This window comes from Panonychus citri, unplaced genomic scaffold, assembly GCF_014898815.1.
Source record: "Panonychus citri isolate SS breed McGregor unplaced genomic scaffold, ASM1489881v1 Contig00143, whole genome shotgun sequence".
Taxonomy (NCBI): Eukaryota; Metazoa; Arthropoda; class Arachnida; order Trombidiformes; family Tetranychidae; genus Panonychus; species Panonychus citri.
The window spans coordinates 710,515-726,216 of NW_026515548.1; the positions used below are offsets into that span (position 1 = coordinate 710,515).

At 33.5% G+C, this 15,702-nt stretch overlaps 3 protein-coding genes across 3 annotated transcripts; all 3 read right to left on the reverse strand.

Moving 5' to 3' along the window:
- Positions 1-2,479: 2,479 nt before the first annotated feature.
- Positions 2,480-3,061, reverse strand: LOC128396251 (protein FAM76B-like). The gene has a single exon (XM_053356808.1). The coding sequence runs from the start codon at positions 3,059-3,061 to the stop codon at positions 2,480-2,482; it is 582 nt and encodes a 193-aa protein (XP_053212783.1).
- Positions 3,062-3,704: 643 nt separating this feature from the next.
- LOC128396347 (serine protease inhibitor 2.1-like) lies at positions 3,705-5,760 on the reverse strand. The gene is made up of 3 exons (XM_053356921.1): positions 5,040-5,760; positions 4,504-4,944; positions 3,705-4,438 (listed from the first exon to the last, which is right to left on the reverse strand). The coding sequence occupies exons 1-3, from the start codon at positions 5,250-5,252 to the stop codon at positions 3,947-3,949; spliced, it is 1,146 nt and encodes a 381-aa protein (XP_053212896.1). The 5' UTR covers positions 5,253-5,760; the 3' UTR covers positions 3,705-3,946.
- A 7,613-nt stretch (positions 5,761-13,373) lies between these two features.
- Positions 13,374-15,074, reverse strand: LOC128396331 (uncharacterized). The gene has a single exon (XM_053356903.1). It carries the CDS (start codon positions 15,067-15,069, stop codon positions 13,375-13,377), a length of 1,695 nt encoding a protein of 564 aa, XP_053212878.1. The 5' UTR covers positions 15,070-15,074; the 3' UTR covers position 13,374.
- Between the last annotated feature and the right edge of the window lie 628 nt (positions 15,075-15,702).

Here is a 15,702-nt window from a genome sequence, read left to right on the forward strand (position 1 = left end):
AGGATATTTGAACATTTTTTTATAATCTTTAAACTTAATTGTTGCTCCTTTTTCTGGTAACTCAACTTGTTGTGGTGATCTTTTAAAACAATTTTGTTGATGATTAATTAATTTTTCTGATGAACGAAATCCATGAAGACAATTCAAACAATGTTTTTCTCCATGTTTTCCATGAAAATTTAACAAACGATCAAAGTTTGAAATAAGAAAATAATGGTTGTCGTGTAAAAGTAGATTCACATGTTTATCTTTCAAGTCACTTGTTATCCTAAATGGCAAAATGTTTTTCTCATTTAAAGATAAAGTGTAAACATTCACTGAGATGTTGTTTGTCTTTTCAAATTTGTTGAGTTGGTTGATTTTCACTTCACCACGACAACTTGAGAAATCATACCTCCAACTCTGTAGATCATATTGAAACACTCTTTGTCGATTTTTGTCAACTGGATGTAAAGCTGCCAAAACACAGTACATGAAACAGTCCGTTGTACAATCCATATTGATGATAGCTTTTTTATCCGTAATGTGTTTCGGTAATTGACAAGTTTTACATCCTCCTTGATGTGGTTCATATTTAACTAAATGTACCTCCACATCCTTAATTGAGTGAACACTCCAACCACTTCCTTCTTGAGTAAACACATCCAATTTAGCATCGATTTCTTGTGAGCATTCACCGAGAAAATGATGAATATAATCATCATTACACAAAACTTTTTTTGATGAATTGATGTAAACAGTTTTTTTCTCATCTTCACCATCATCCTTACTTGGTCTCTCTAAAACAAACCAAACACCAATTGTAAGTTTTATACATTCCAATTTAGTCACTAAATCTTCTAGAAGACTTGTTAAAGATGAATTTTCATTAGAAAATAGTGTATCAACATCATTAGTGTCTACATCACGCATAGAGTAAACTCCAAAAGTATTATTGAAAGCACTTTTTGATAAATTAAACTTTGGATGTTGTACTAAGTCATTCATCTCTTCTTTCTCACATTTTTCTACATGTTGTTTAAACTTTGTTAAAATTTTAAACTTTCGTCGACAATGTGTACACTTATAGGACATTTTACACGATCAATAAAGTAAACGACAATTAGGTCAAACATTTATTGTTAAACTGAGCTCAGTGAGCTCTTACATGGGTTTTTATAGTCGACTCACTCCATCATCCAATATCATGACTCCCTTAAAAAACCAGTATCGAATGTATGACATTGGCTCCGCCTCATAATTTAGAGCTCGCAATAGCTTAACCATATAGTCGAGAAATTTTCCTCTGATAATATACGAAATGAAACCTATATCCAGTCCCATCGAAATATCATCCAGGGTTAACACCAACTTGTTTATTGGATCACCTTCTGCAACTACTGTCGGTTTAGCCTTTCCAAGGTATAAATCCTGATAATCACCAGTTTGGTCAAATTGAATCAAGTAGTTTCTCAACGCAAACAAATCAATGATCTTCAAATCCAATTGTTTCTCTGATTTTTCGTTATCATATCGAATCATGATTCTTGGGTACCATCTCTCGAGTGTTTCTGTTGTTTTAGCGACAATATCAATTGAATAATGGTTACCGTTTTTCAAATAATATTTTCCCAAATTGAATATGTGAGTTTGGATACCAGGTGTATTAGGTTCAATGTCACTAGTATCTTTCCATCCAATTACCTTAGGAGCATGTTTATTTGCGTATCCTTGTCCACATTTACGACTTATCTTTCCAATGTTTTCAACAAATTTTCCTTCTTTAATTATTTTCACCAACTCAAATGGCCAATAGTAATCCTTTGATTTTACTCGAAGTTGGAGTCCACCATCACTTAAAGTTGTATACGATACAAGTTTATTTATGTGAACATAGTTGGATTTACCACCAATAATAGATAATCGTATCTCATCAAATTCATAGAAAGGTATTTTCGATATCACCTCCACTCCATTTAAAATATAACTTACGTACACAGTAAAGAAAAAATGATTATTATATTTATACTTTCCTCTTAATGAAATTGTATAGACAACACCGTCTACAGTTTCAACATGTGTTAAAAAATCGGTATAAGTCATTTTAAAGTTTTATCATTATTATTCATAGACATTTCACCTTTATATTACACAGTTTAAGGTCAAATCTAGGTCAAAAGACGTTTCCCCCGTTCTCTTTCTTTTTCTCTTTCTTTTCTCTTACTTTTTATTTTCTCTTACTCTTTCTCTTTCTTTTTCTCTTTCTTCTCTTTCTTCTCTTTCTGTGCCAGTGAAGCCTTTTTTTAACTACTCCCGTGCACTGAAGTTGATTAATTTACACCCATTTCAAATCAACCGCCGTACGAATAACCCGCACAAAAAGTGGAAAATTTTAGGTACTTGACTGTTGGTCCATTTATACAATGTAAACTTTACATTGTAAAGTGTAAATAAACACTCAAAATGGTTATTGATAGAGATTGAGAATCATTTTTAGTATTTAACTTGATCGGCGATTGAATTTTGTCATTTCTTTATCTTCGCCATTAGTTGAATTGACCAAAGCATTGAGCCTTTTTAATTTCTCATCGATATCACATCGAATTTGCTTGAGTATCCTAATGGCACTTTCATCGGCATCCAAGTCATTTCGGGACATGAGGCCATTGGAAATGTCGGAGACAAATCGATAATTACCAAGACCATCGAGATCGGAAGCTTCGTCTTGTAATAATCTACTAGTTCGACGGACCATAGCCAATAAAGACGAAGACGAACTTTTCATGCGATGAGGTTTTTCCATCGGCTGGCTAGATATTAATATCGGCGAGAAATGAAGAGGCGAGTATTTGATGTAATCACGATGTCGATTCAGCCCAGAATCAAAGCCGATCTTAGATTGATGATGTTGGGAAGATGATCCATTGTGATGAGGATGATGAGGTTGGTGTTTGTTTCGAGTCTTAGAAGTTGATTTATCACGATTTCTTTCATCTTCTGAAGATGATGAACTATTTTCGTAAGATGAGCAACTCGAGATTAATTTTCTCGATCGATTGTAATTGTGATTACTTGATCTCATTCTCATCTTTCTCTCGAAACTCGAATTGCTTCAAGTTTACCGTTAATTGTTGTTAAATTGCTCTCCAATTGATTAAGTTTCTCTTCTATGGCAGCATTGGATGCAGTTAATTCACTTTCTTTACCTTCAATAATTTTCTTCTCATCGATTGATTGTTTGATTGAATCCAATTCTTTAGTTAAATAGTGTAAAACTGATTTGGTTTGATTCATATCGTCGTTGATTGTTGCTTGACTTTTGGTAAATTGTTCATCTTGTTTCCTAATTGATTTGTCCATCGAATTGATCTCTTTACGAACCAAATCTCGAATCATCAGTCTAATACAATTTTGTTCGAAATTTACAGCAACTTTATGTGAAAATTCAATTCTCAGTTTAAAGTGAAAACAAAAGATCGAAAATGTAATCTTCTTATGGTAGACACAATTCATGTTGCTTGGGTATTAGAAAAACTAAAGTGCTTTAATTACTAGTGGTGATTTTCACTTCAAGGGCGAAATTGTGAAATAGGAAAAAAATCTCGATAATTTGCTTATTATTTATATTACAAAAATCTTCAATTTCTATTAACAAGAGGCGATGTTTACTGTCTTAAGTCAAAATGAGAATTAAACTTTCAATTATTCAAGCAATAAATGGGTGAGTTCGAATATTATTAATAATAGTTGATCAAAAATTAGCAATAGTTTTATTGAATCATTAGTAATCTAGCTAATTATTCAATTTGTGACAAATGAGTACAGAGAATATAAATTGAATAGCTTCTTGGTTCTTGAGTTCAGTTCATCAATGATCCTAATGAACGGATGATCTTTATACATGAAATTAATCTTGGTAGTTATTAGTTGATTGGTAAGAAGTGTTCAGGGTGAGACATGGAAGGGACTAATTTAGATCGCGCATATTGTTCATTTGACCGAGAAAGAGATTGACTCCAGTTAGATTGTCACGAATCATGAAGATGAAAGGTCTGTCGAGAATGAAATCTTCATAAAACTTTGGACCAGCTCCACCCGTCATCTTCATACGAGTGTTCGCTACAGCGACAGTTCCCTCTTCATCTACTTCTATGAGAGCAGTTTGAAGGGATTCGGATACAAAAAGTAAATCAGATTCTTCAGTGATATTTTTAAATTCTGCTTGTTCAGTAAATGGCAGTTCCATTCCCATTCGTGAAAGAATATTATCTAAATCGTGAAAATCTTGAAGCTTAAATTTAGGAATATTAACCAACTTGAGATATGTCAGACACATAGAATTCAGAAGATTTTCTAATTCCGTAGGATGTAAAGTAGAGATCAAATTGGACACAGTATTGGATTTGGTGGGCAGAATGAAGATCATACTAACATCCCCGTTGTATGGGAGCTCAACAATCTAGAATTAGAAAATTGGTCGACATTATTGAATTGAATTGACAAGAGTTGATTCTCTTTACTTACCTTGAATTTGGCTGAGCGATTGTGAAGATAATTACGATATGTATTAGGAAGTGACATCATTTTAATTTTACTCTTAGTTCCATCAGAATTAGCGAAAGTCTCATCAAATGTGTACTTTTTATTGAAAGGTTTGGCCCATTTTCCTTTGAAATAAAGAGTGTTAATGACCAATAATAACATTTCTGGATTCGGGGATCTGGATAAGACTTCACCGATTTTCCCACAGGTTTTTTCAGAGACCCACGAATTTAGCTTATCCATAATTGCCTTTCCATTCTGAAAATCTTCATTTGTCACTTGAGCGAAATAATTAGTCGTTAAGCTTTGAACAAACGCTTCTTTTAATGGATAATCTTTATTGACCATCAACAAATTGCCATAAAACAACGAGAAGCTACGATCACTTTTACCATCGGCAATCGATTTATATTCATAAAGAAGCTAAAATAAAAACATTGATCAGTAAAAAAAAGAAATAAACCAAATTATTGATAAACAAAAGAATTGATTAGATTTATTAATATCAATGTAGTTACCTTTTTCGCGGCTTGAGAAACTTCAGAAGATAATTGGAGAACCTCTTTGATCTGTTCTCTAGTTGTACCAGTCGCTCCTTCCAATAACATTCCATAGGCTAAGATGACACTTAAAGGAGAGAAAACGACATTTTTATTCGGATCACTGGTGTTTAATTGTTCCAAGAAACGAAGTCCAAAACTATTAGTTGGTCCACTTAATTCTGACAACATGATGTCCGTTAACGGTTTAAACTTTTGATTGAATTGTGCTATGAAATATCGATAAAATCAGGCTCAATAGTCACTTCAATACAATGTACAGACTTTTGTGAATCAAAAGGTCGAAGATGTAAATGTTTTAAGAGAGGGAAACAGAAATTCTGTTACAGAATTAGTTTTGGATCAAAACTTTTGATTGGTGATTAGAAAGACTGAAGCGCTTCATTAGATTTTACAATTTGATGTGGGAAATTTAAATGCGATATGAAAATTTTGCGAGTTTTTAATTACAAATATTTACAAAATTTTAATTTGTATTTCGAATCAAAGAGCGATGAGCAGCCCTAAGGCGCTTTCTAAATAGCTCATTGTAACGATTGATATTCTTGACAAGCTTTCCATCGAGAATTATTGATCAATCAACATTATTGTTTTTCAACAATTGATTGTATTTAAGCGATAAATGGATGAATTCAAATATGGTGGTGGACAAAATTTTTTGAACACCATCTTTTTGATTATGAATGAGAAAAGAAACGGAATACAGTGGTCGTTACACTTATCGCAATTTTTTTTGAAATGTTTTTTAGTTAATTGGATAAATCTCTTACAGTTGGTGTGCTAATTAGAGATGAGTAAAGGGTTAACATTAAGCTCTTTGTCTAATTAACACACTGATCTTGCGATAAGTGTAATTGCGATAAGTGTAATTGCGATAAGTGTAATTGCGATAAGTGTAACGACCACTGTATATGTTATTTTACTATCTTAATTCGTCATTTATAAAAGAATTAATAAGTTTGAAAAGAAAAAATTGAGTCTGAAAACCAGTGTTAGAATTTAATGGAATTCTAGAAAAAAAATGCGACAAAATTTTTTGAACACCCACCATGTTTCTTGATCGAGATGATATTTTGATAAAATTATTACCTAGAATTATTGTTCTTATTGTTACTATTGTAAAATGTGAAATAATATTTAAGCTACTCGATCAGAGTTTAAACATTAATTAATTTAATATAAAAAGAATTGTAATTTAAATAGTAAATTGTAACAATTAAGGTGACTAATTGTAAAATCCTCAATTAGTAAATCAGTAAATTAGTTAATTAGTTAACTAGAATATTAATCACAATTAAACAACAATGATTAATAAGTAAGTTAAATTAAAGGATTAATATGAATGACAATTTAGTAATTGATAATGGATTCTAAATCTTAATGAAACTAAATTAAATGATTAAATGTTGAATTAAATAAGATCCAATTGATTAATTGTTCAACAAAATGATCCATGATTTTCAACAGTTACAATTAATTCCTGTTCGTTTGTCGTGAATCATGAATATAAAAGGTCGATCGAGAATGGATGAAATCTTCTTTCGCTCGAGAAGTACTCCTGCCACCCTTTCCGCAAGTGATGTGTGTCACCGCTGCAGCGACAGTTCCCTTTTCATTGACTTCGATAAAAGCTTTTTGAATTGATTCGGATACGAATAAATCAGATTCTTCGGTGATGTTTTTAAATTCTGCACGTCCACTGAACGTCTTTATATCGACCCACAAGTTCACCTATATATTCAAGTATACCGAAGCTCAATAACCTGAAAATGAAGAAAGACGAGCAAGTGATTTGTTATTGTTTTTATCCTAATGAATGTTAACTCAAGCCGTAGACATGAACTATTAATTTCAGTTCAATTTACTTTAAGTAGGGGCAAAGCATCCGCCTCTGGCCCAAATCATATTGTTCCCCCCTTTTACCTTTCTTTCTCTTTCTTTCCCTCATCTCACCTATTCTCTTCCCCCTTTTCTTAATTTTGTTGATTTTCTCTCTCTCTCTCTCAACCTTGTTTGAATTATTTTTCCCTCTCTCTCACCCAACCTCATTTTTCTTCTCTTTCCATCCCAACCTTATTTTCAATTATTTCTCTCTCTCTCTCTCTCTCTCTTACCCAACCTCATTTTCCTCTCTCTTTCCCATTACACTCCTGTTCTCGTTTAACGCAATTTTTAATGTGCTCGTTTTACGCAATCAACAGAGTCGCCATCTAGTGTTTTCTAGTTTTTTTCATTTTTTACATAGAAAAAACTTCAAGCCAATAGATGGCGACGGTGAAAACACAATTGCGTTAAACGAGAACAGGAGTGTAATTGTTTTATTTTAAGCATAATTATCTTTCTCTCTCTTTAATCATTTAAAATTCTGTTCATCATATGGATAATTATATTTAATGATTGTTTATAAAATAATTATCTTCCCTCTTCATGGTTAACAAATTTTTTTAATTATCAAAGAGAGAGAAAGAAATAAACTTGATGAGTATAAAAACAAAAATGTTTTCTCTTTACCAAACAACATTCACTGTTGATTTGGTAAACAAAACATTTTTGTTGTATACTCATCAAGTTTATTTCTTAAAGAAAATTTCTTTATATATTGTTTATATATTTGATTTATTTTAAATAAACATCAATATAAGTGTTTTTGCATTGTGCATTAATATTTTTTGTGCATTTTGTTAAGTGTATTTGTACATTGTTTTAAGAATTTGTTTTATTAAATTAAAGAACACACAACATCAGTAAGATTATTTTGTTTTTATCTCTGTCTCTTACTCTATCTCTCTCTCTCTTTCTTTCTCTCTCTTTGCTTTCTCTCTCTTAGTCTCTTTCTCCACTCACTCTCTATCCATGCTTACTCTTTCTCTCTCTTTCTCGATTTGTTTAATCTCTCTGTTTTTCTCTTAGTCTCTAAGTCTCTCCAGTTATTCATTAGTCTCTCTGTTCGATTACTTTCTCTTAGTCTCTCTCAGCATCTCCCTCTACTTAATCTGTCTTTGTCTCTCTCTCTCTCTCTGATTACTCTCTCTTAGTTACTCTCTCTCTTCAGTTGCTCTCTTTCTATCTCTATCTCTGATTACTCAATCTTTCATAATATCTCAGCAGTCTCTTTCTCTTACTCTCTCTCTCTCTTTCTCTTGTAATAACAACTTTGGCCAGGTACTAAAACTGGTTTAGTACCTGGCCAGATCACCTTGTCTTCCCCTACAATGTTTCCCCTTTCTCTCTCTTCATCTTTTCTCTCCGCCATTTTGATGGCAGTTGAGTTGGCACCTTGATGGTGTCCAATTCAATGTAATTGTAGTCTCTTTTATTTTAATAATCTTAAATATAATAATAAATTTACCTAAATAAGTTTTCTAGATTGTGGACATTGACTATTTTGTTTTTAATAAATGAATTTTAATAATGAAAATGTGATAATCAACCGGAAAAACGGTAAATTGAGAGCTGTGGTCGCCTATGACATGAATGTGGTTGATGTTGTTCAGGATTGTCTTGATTTTGATCGCAGGAAAGGAAGATGGGTATCCGCTAATTATTTCGACGATTTTATAAAGAAAAATAAAATTCAAACAGTCTCTGAAATGGAAATTAAAGCTGCCGAAGACTTAGAAAAACATCCCATGGAATATAAATGCGGATATTGTGACGAGAAGATGATCAACTTTGACAAAATTTTATATCATGTTGGACTCAAAGTTAATAAATCTAAAAAGCAGAATCAGATCCGAGTTGATTGTCCCGGTAGGCGAAAAGAGTCGAATTGCGGATCAACCATGAAAGCTGCTAGCTTACCTCATCCAAAAAAAGTCCCGTTTATTACCTTTAAAATAAGATCAGGCGCAAGACCAAGCCAAGAAAAAATTAAAGAATTAACTGACAAATTTATTGAATACCACCCCTATGCTCCTTCCCAATGATATTAATTTACATACACAAATGAGTAAATTATCGATTCAACAAGTTGATACTATTGTCGCTGATTTACATTCAACAAATAAACCACTTTATCAAGGTGATGATTTATCTAATGAGATGAATCAATGTTTCAACGAGATTCGTGAAATTTGTGATCAGTTCACTGAAAAAAGAAGCGGATTCTGGATAGAATCAATTCAATATATTGAACTTAGTGTTGGAAGATATCGACCTTACAAGGGCGGGTGTTCATCTCATACTCTTCCATCAAAATTAAAATCAAAAAATGTTTAATAGATTTGAAAACTGATACGGATTGCTTCATGTTCTCAGTTCTTGCTTGTGCACATCCCGTCAACAAAAATCCACAAAGAATCAGAAGTTATGATTCATTTATCAATCTTTATGATTTTTCATTCTGTCGAGGAATTGTTGATCTCAAACAAGTTGATCAATTTGAAAAAGTTAATCATGTTTCAGTTAATGTTTATTCATATAACATTGATGATAGATATGTTTTTCCAATTCGGATAACTAAATATCAATTAGACAAACATGTCAAATTATTTTTACATAATGAACATTATTATCCAATGTCATCATTTCAACGTCTCTTATCTTCGAAATCAGCTTATCAAAGACATTATTGTCAAAGATGTTTGATCAGTTTTCGTGAAGAAGAGGTCAGTGAGTCACTTGGTCAATGAGTAACTTTTTCTCGAAGCTGACTTTCAATAGCAATTTCTATTCATCAATCGAACGGTCTCATTGTCCTGAGCATTTATCCGTTGTCAGATTGTGATCCGATGCGACTCTTGGTTCTCTTAAAATTTACATGAACGTTCGTATGTTAACCCAATTTTTTTTGGTGCGGAAAATTTAATAGCAGCCGAACCGAACATCGTAGAGTTAAAATACCAATATGAAACACAAAGAATAATCATGCCAAAAAGATCAGGATTTCCATCATTCATAATGAAAAAATCACATAAAAAGGAAGAAAAACATCCTTTTGTCATAACCGCTGAGTGCTTGTCAATACCTACTGATGATCCAACAAAATCATTTAAACATGAGCCATGTAGTTATGGTTATGTTGTTATCGACTGGGAAAAAATGTACTTTTCAAAAACTTTTCTCATGGGACAGATATAGTTGGTGATTTTCTACGTGAGATTCTTGATCTAGCGGACCCACTCGATAATTATTTGAAAGAAAATATAAAACCATTAAACATGTCACCTGAGGATGAAAATGATTTTCTAACTTCAAACTACTGTATTATCTGTAATGATTATTTAGATCAACAAACAAAAGTTCGTGATCATTGTCATCTAACAGGAGTTTACAGAGGTGCTACTCATTTTGACTGTAATCTTCAGCGAGCATTACCTTCTCGAATTCCGTTTTTTTTTCACAACCTCAAAAACTGTGATGGTCATATTATTATTAAAAATGTTGTTGAAAATATTTTCAACAGTAGATTAACTATAACTCCATCATCTCTTGAAAAGTATATTGGGTTTTTTATTGGTAGATTCGCTTTCCTTGGATTCATTGGATTTTTTACCAGCGAGTCTTGACGCTCTAAGTAGTAATTTATCAAGTTATTATAAACTTCTTTTCCTGAGACAAGAATGGCCTATTTATCGGAAGTTTTGAAAAAAGCAACTTTACCTTATGAATATACATGTATTTCATCAATCGATAAGTTTTACGATGATCGTTTACCATCGAAAGATGAATTTTATTCATCTTTAACTGACTCAAATATTTCAGACGAAATGTACACACGATTGGAAAATATTTGGAGACAATTCAATTGTGAAGTTCTGGGTGATTTAATCGATATTTATTTAAAGGTTGACGTTTACATGTTAGCCGCATCGTTTGAAAATTTCAGAGAAACAGCGATAAAAGACTTTGAAATCGATCCTCCACATTATATGACAGGTCCAGGTCTCTCCTGCGCTGCAGCGTTTCGACGGTTGAGAATTGACGTTGAACTTTTCTGTGACATTGACAAGTTAATGATGATTGAAAAAGGAATTAGAGGAGGACTAACAACTGTCGTTCGTCGTCATGTCAAAGCCAATAATCCGAAAGTCCCACCGGTGGTGAACAAACCCACCTCCTTTACCTTGATGAAAACAATTTGTATGGTTATGCCATGTCTTCTCGTCTTCCTCATGCTTACTATTCCTGGTTAATTTGGAGTATCCTCCAGAGTTACATGATGAACATGATGACTATCCTCTAGCTCCTCATAAACTCAAAATAATATGTTAAGTCCATATGCAAAACGAATCGTTGACAAATTACAAGATAAAGGTCATCGATCGGTGTCCAGTGAGAAGTTGGTAGCAACATTTCTCAAGAGAGAAAAATATGTTGTTTTTGGTCCTAATCTCAATTTTTACATAGAAAAAGGATTGAAGGTTACCAAAATTCATCGAATTCTCAAGTTTTCATCTCAAAACTGGCTTCAAGATTATGTTGATTTCTGTACAACTAAATGTCAACAAGCTAAGGATCCATTTACATCATCACTTTATAAGTTGTTTGTCAACGGTATTTATGGTAAATTGATGGAAGACAAGAGGAAACATGTGAAAGTAGATGTAACAACATCGGCACCAATGGCTGGAAGACGATTAAGAAAGCATCTCCTTAAAAGATTCAAAATAATTTGTTGGGTAATTTTCAGGTCGGTTCACGACTAAACACCTTTGGTAATAATTAGAACTAAATTTAACCTTATTCAGGTTGCGGTAACACCGTTAATAACTTTTATTTTATATAATTAAAGTTAATTGCATGAAAGATTATCGGTTGATATAGTAACCGATAATCATAAGTATTTTGTTTTTCTAGACTAACTTAGTTAGCAACAATTATCTATGTAATCAACTATTTATCTAATATCATTACACTTCCGTCGGATTATTTTTGAGTAGACCCTACGAATGGTAAAGGAGCATTCCAATCACCTTCAGTCGGTGCTTTCATGGGAGGTAATTTAAATCCTTTATTGGATTTCCTTTTTCTCTTTCTTGAACCAACTTGATCAATGAATCTCGGTTTTGTTTTAACTTGACTGGTACTTAATGTAAAGCCTATTGTAGAAGAAGATGACGGATCTTGATCTTGAGAAGACCAGGACGATGATGATGAACATGGTTGAGTCAGTAATTGTCGAAACTTGTTTTCTTCCTGCCCATCTTCAAAGCTTTTATTTCTCTTTACGAATGAAGAAACTTCGTCGGGTTCAGGAATTTATTCATTTTCTTTCTTGAAGTACTTTCGATATAATTTAATCGTGAAACAGGCATCAAGAGCAGGGTTGTGACCATTCATTGGATTATCACTATCTCTTTTTAATCCTTGTGAAGATGGAAAATAGAACTTGACCAATTTCATTAGCGCTGAACCTCCAAACAGGTGTTGGACATTTACCACGTCAATCTTCCATTCCTTTAAATCGGTTGATGTGATTCCAATTTTTAATAGTTCCTTATCATGTGAATCGAAGATTAACACCCTTTTATCAACGCATACGAGTAGAATATTCTTTTTTATCTCGTCCAGAGGTCTACCATTTTTTATTTGTTGAGCTTGGACACTTGATATTGGAATGGTAAGGTAATTGACGTCATCGTTTTAACGAAATCACTATCTATAACTTGAGCACCTAAGGAAGCACTGGAGAAACAAGCAGCGAGGACAACTAATTGAGCTTTTCCATCCTTGGAGAGACCTTCAGTATCAATGGACAAGGTCTTCTTTTGATCATCTATTGGTCCAATAGGGTTAAGCTTATCCAAAACATTGAAATCGAGAACACCAATACTTTTCCAGAAGATCAGATGATCTTTTCTGCCTCTTTGTCGATAATCTTGACGTTTTTTGCCAGAGATTACCAAGTTGACTCTTGGTTGATCAGTGCAATCTTTCTTGAGCCAAGGGCAAGTACCTATTAGGTGGTCACCTTCGAGACAAGCGGCGTAGAAGTTACAGTTTTGTTCGGAGTGACTATGTCTGAAGCAGATGCTACAACGATTTTCTCTTACCCTGCCCTTCACTGGACAATTGTTTAAGAGTTTCATCAATTGTAGATATCCTAGTTTTAAATTATCATCAGTGGCAGAGATGGTAACCTTAGCATACACTCGACGGTCTAATTGGGTGCATTGAAATCTGAATCGTTGGTTATTTCTATCGCTGGGTGAGATTGGAACACCATAAGAGTTGAAGATCCGACGGAGATATCGAGTTAGTATAAGTAAATTTATTATAAATGTAAATGGGGGACTATCACCAGGCATCTAATAGGAGAGGGAGAAATAAAGAATAAAATATAAAATTTTGGTTAGAATAATTGGTTGAGTGGAACATAATCCGTTTCAGAATTTTGTTTTTCTTTCTTGACTTTTCCTTCATCATTTTTCAGAGTAACTGGTTCAGTTGACATTGAATAAACAGTTGGATTTTGACTGAGGATCATCTTGATGATCTTGAGAAACAACATGATGAGAATTGAAAAGGCGATTAATCCGAGGAAAAGGTTGAAAAGTTCTCTCTTCAAGGAAATGAACCAAGGTTCATTACTTTGTTCTTGAACTTTTCTAACGGCTTTTTCTAGCATTTCTAATTTTTCTGGTTCCAAGTTTATATGTTCATAATCATAAGGAGATAATTGCCAATTGATTGAGGTTGACCAAGAGGTCACATCCTTTTCATCGATTAGAGTTAATTCTGTGGGGGTGTAGGAAGTGTCACCAATTCGAAAGAACATCGATCTCGAAATTTTCAGAACCTGGTTCGGACATGGTCTTGTTATATTCAATATCGTGAGATTGTGACCGCGACAATAAACATAAAAATCTTCATTTACCACTTTAGTTTGTGGTTTTCTTAATTTATAGTTATTTGGTGAAATTTCCATGCAATCAGAAAGTTTCCATAGTCCCGTCTCAGGGACCTTACGACAGAATTGGCCAGTATTGAAGTTCAATTTCTTGGACTCGAAGTCTTCTTGATCAACTTCACATATTTCTGGGGGTTGTGATGTTTCATTGGTTAGGATGAACTTTGGACCAACATAATTTTTGACACAGATTTCGGTTCCATTCTTCTCTTCAACCAGTGTGAATGGATCGGCTTTATGGATCAATAGATGGTTCGCATAGATATCAACTCGGAATAGAAGCTCAAGGAGAAAGGTTTTATTAACCTGTTTGAAGCTGACCTGACAATTTTCCATTGTGTTTAACGGACAATTATCTCCACAAGGTAATTCGACTTGGAAAAATTTGATCAAACTCTCTGGTATTTTATTTCCTTTTTCCATTTCTACTCGAGTTTCTCTTAGTATCTCATTTATTCTCTGTGTTTGATAAACAACTGTAGCTGATTGTAGAGCAGTAACAGGGATCATCTCTTCCAGATCATCTAAACGAGCGCGAGTGGATTGAACTTGGTCTGCAATTTTTTTTAAACTTTCTTGATGTATGTTAAGAACTTCGAGAGTGAGATTTGTTGACTGAGATAATAGATTATCGTCTTTTGATTTATAAATCCAGTCCTTAATTTTTCCAAATCCAATAACGGCTAAGGATCCAATTAAAAGAGTTGTGGTAAGTTCACATTTTTCTTTTTTCACCTGGACTGCATTAGATCCAAAAATGGAACGTGTCATGTGTAGGTCAACATAATTTTCACAGTGTTTCCGTGCTAATTCGAATACATCTTCTTTATTGTAGGGTAGACGATCACAATACGGCTTCAAATGCTTTTCACAATGCGGTGCCGCTTGTCTGACACGTTCAAGACAAGTGAATTTGTTTACTAGTCCAGGACCATGTTTCATATCACATGGATAATTTGTGGTTCTTATTTCCACGTGAACTGGTGGTTTTATTTGTAAGCAAGGATTCTGTATAATTATTGTGTAATTTATATTTCGACAGCCAGTTATTATCTTGTGCTTAGTGACTCTCCAAACTACATCGGCACCATACTCAGTACCAGCTACAAGACTTAACAAGAATAAGATCATCATCATTGTAAAATTTCGACCAAGATGAGATGGTGATAGAGAACGTGATCTGGTTGGTTCTCTAGGGTTGAATTTCGACAGTTGAGAGCCATGGGCTTGGAATTCTAGTGTGCTCGAGTCGTTTTTAATTCGATATGTTGTCTCACCTATCTTGCTGATGACAGTGAATGGGCCTTCCTTCTTTGTGTCTAATTTATCACTTCGAAGAGTTTTAGTGTATTAAACTTGATCACCAACATCAAAGGTAATTAATTTTGATTTTGAATCATGATAAATTGTTTGTTTTTCTTTCGCTTCGAGAGAGAAAATTTTCGATTTATCACGAATCTTTTTCCATTCATTGATGATGAATCCAGTGTATTCATCGATGTTCATTTGATCATTTTGTGGTGATAATTGGATGTCAATAGGGAAATTTGGTTCTCGTCCATAGATCAGATAAAATGGGGAAGATTTAGTGCTGCTATTTGTTGCGGTGTTGTAAGCGAAAGTGATGAGAGGTAACATTTGTGTCCACTTGGATTTGTTTTCCGAGCAATAATGAATTAACATTTGACAGAGTGTTCGGTTTACTCTTTCAGTTAATCCGTTGGTTTGAGGATGATAAGCAGTTGAAAATTGCCATTTTGATGTCATGAA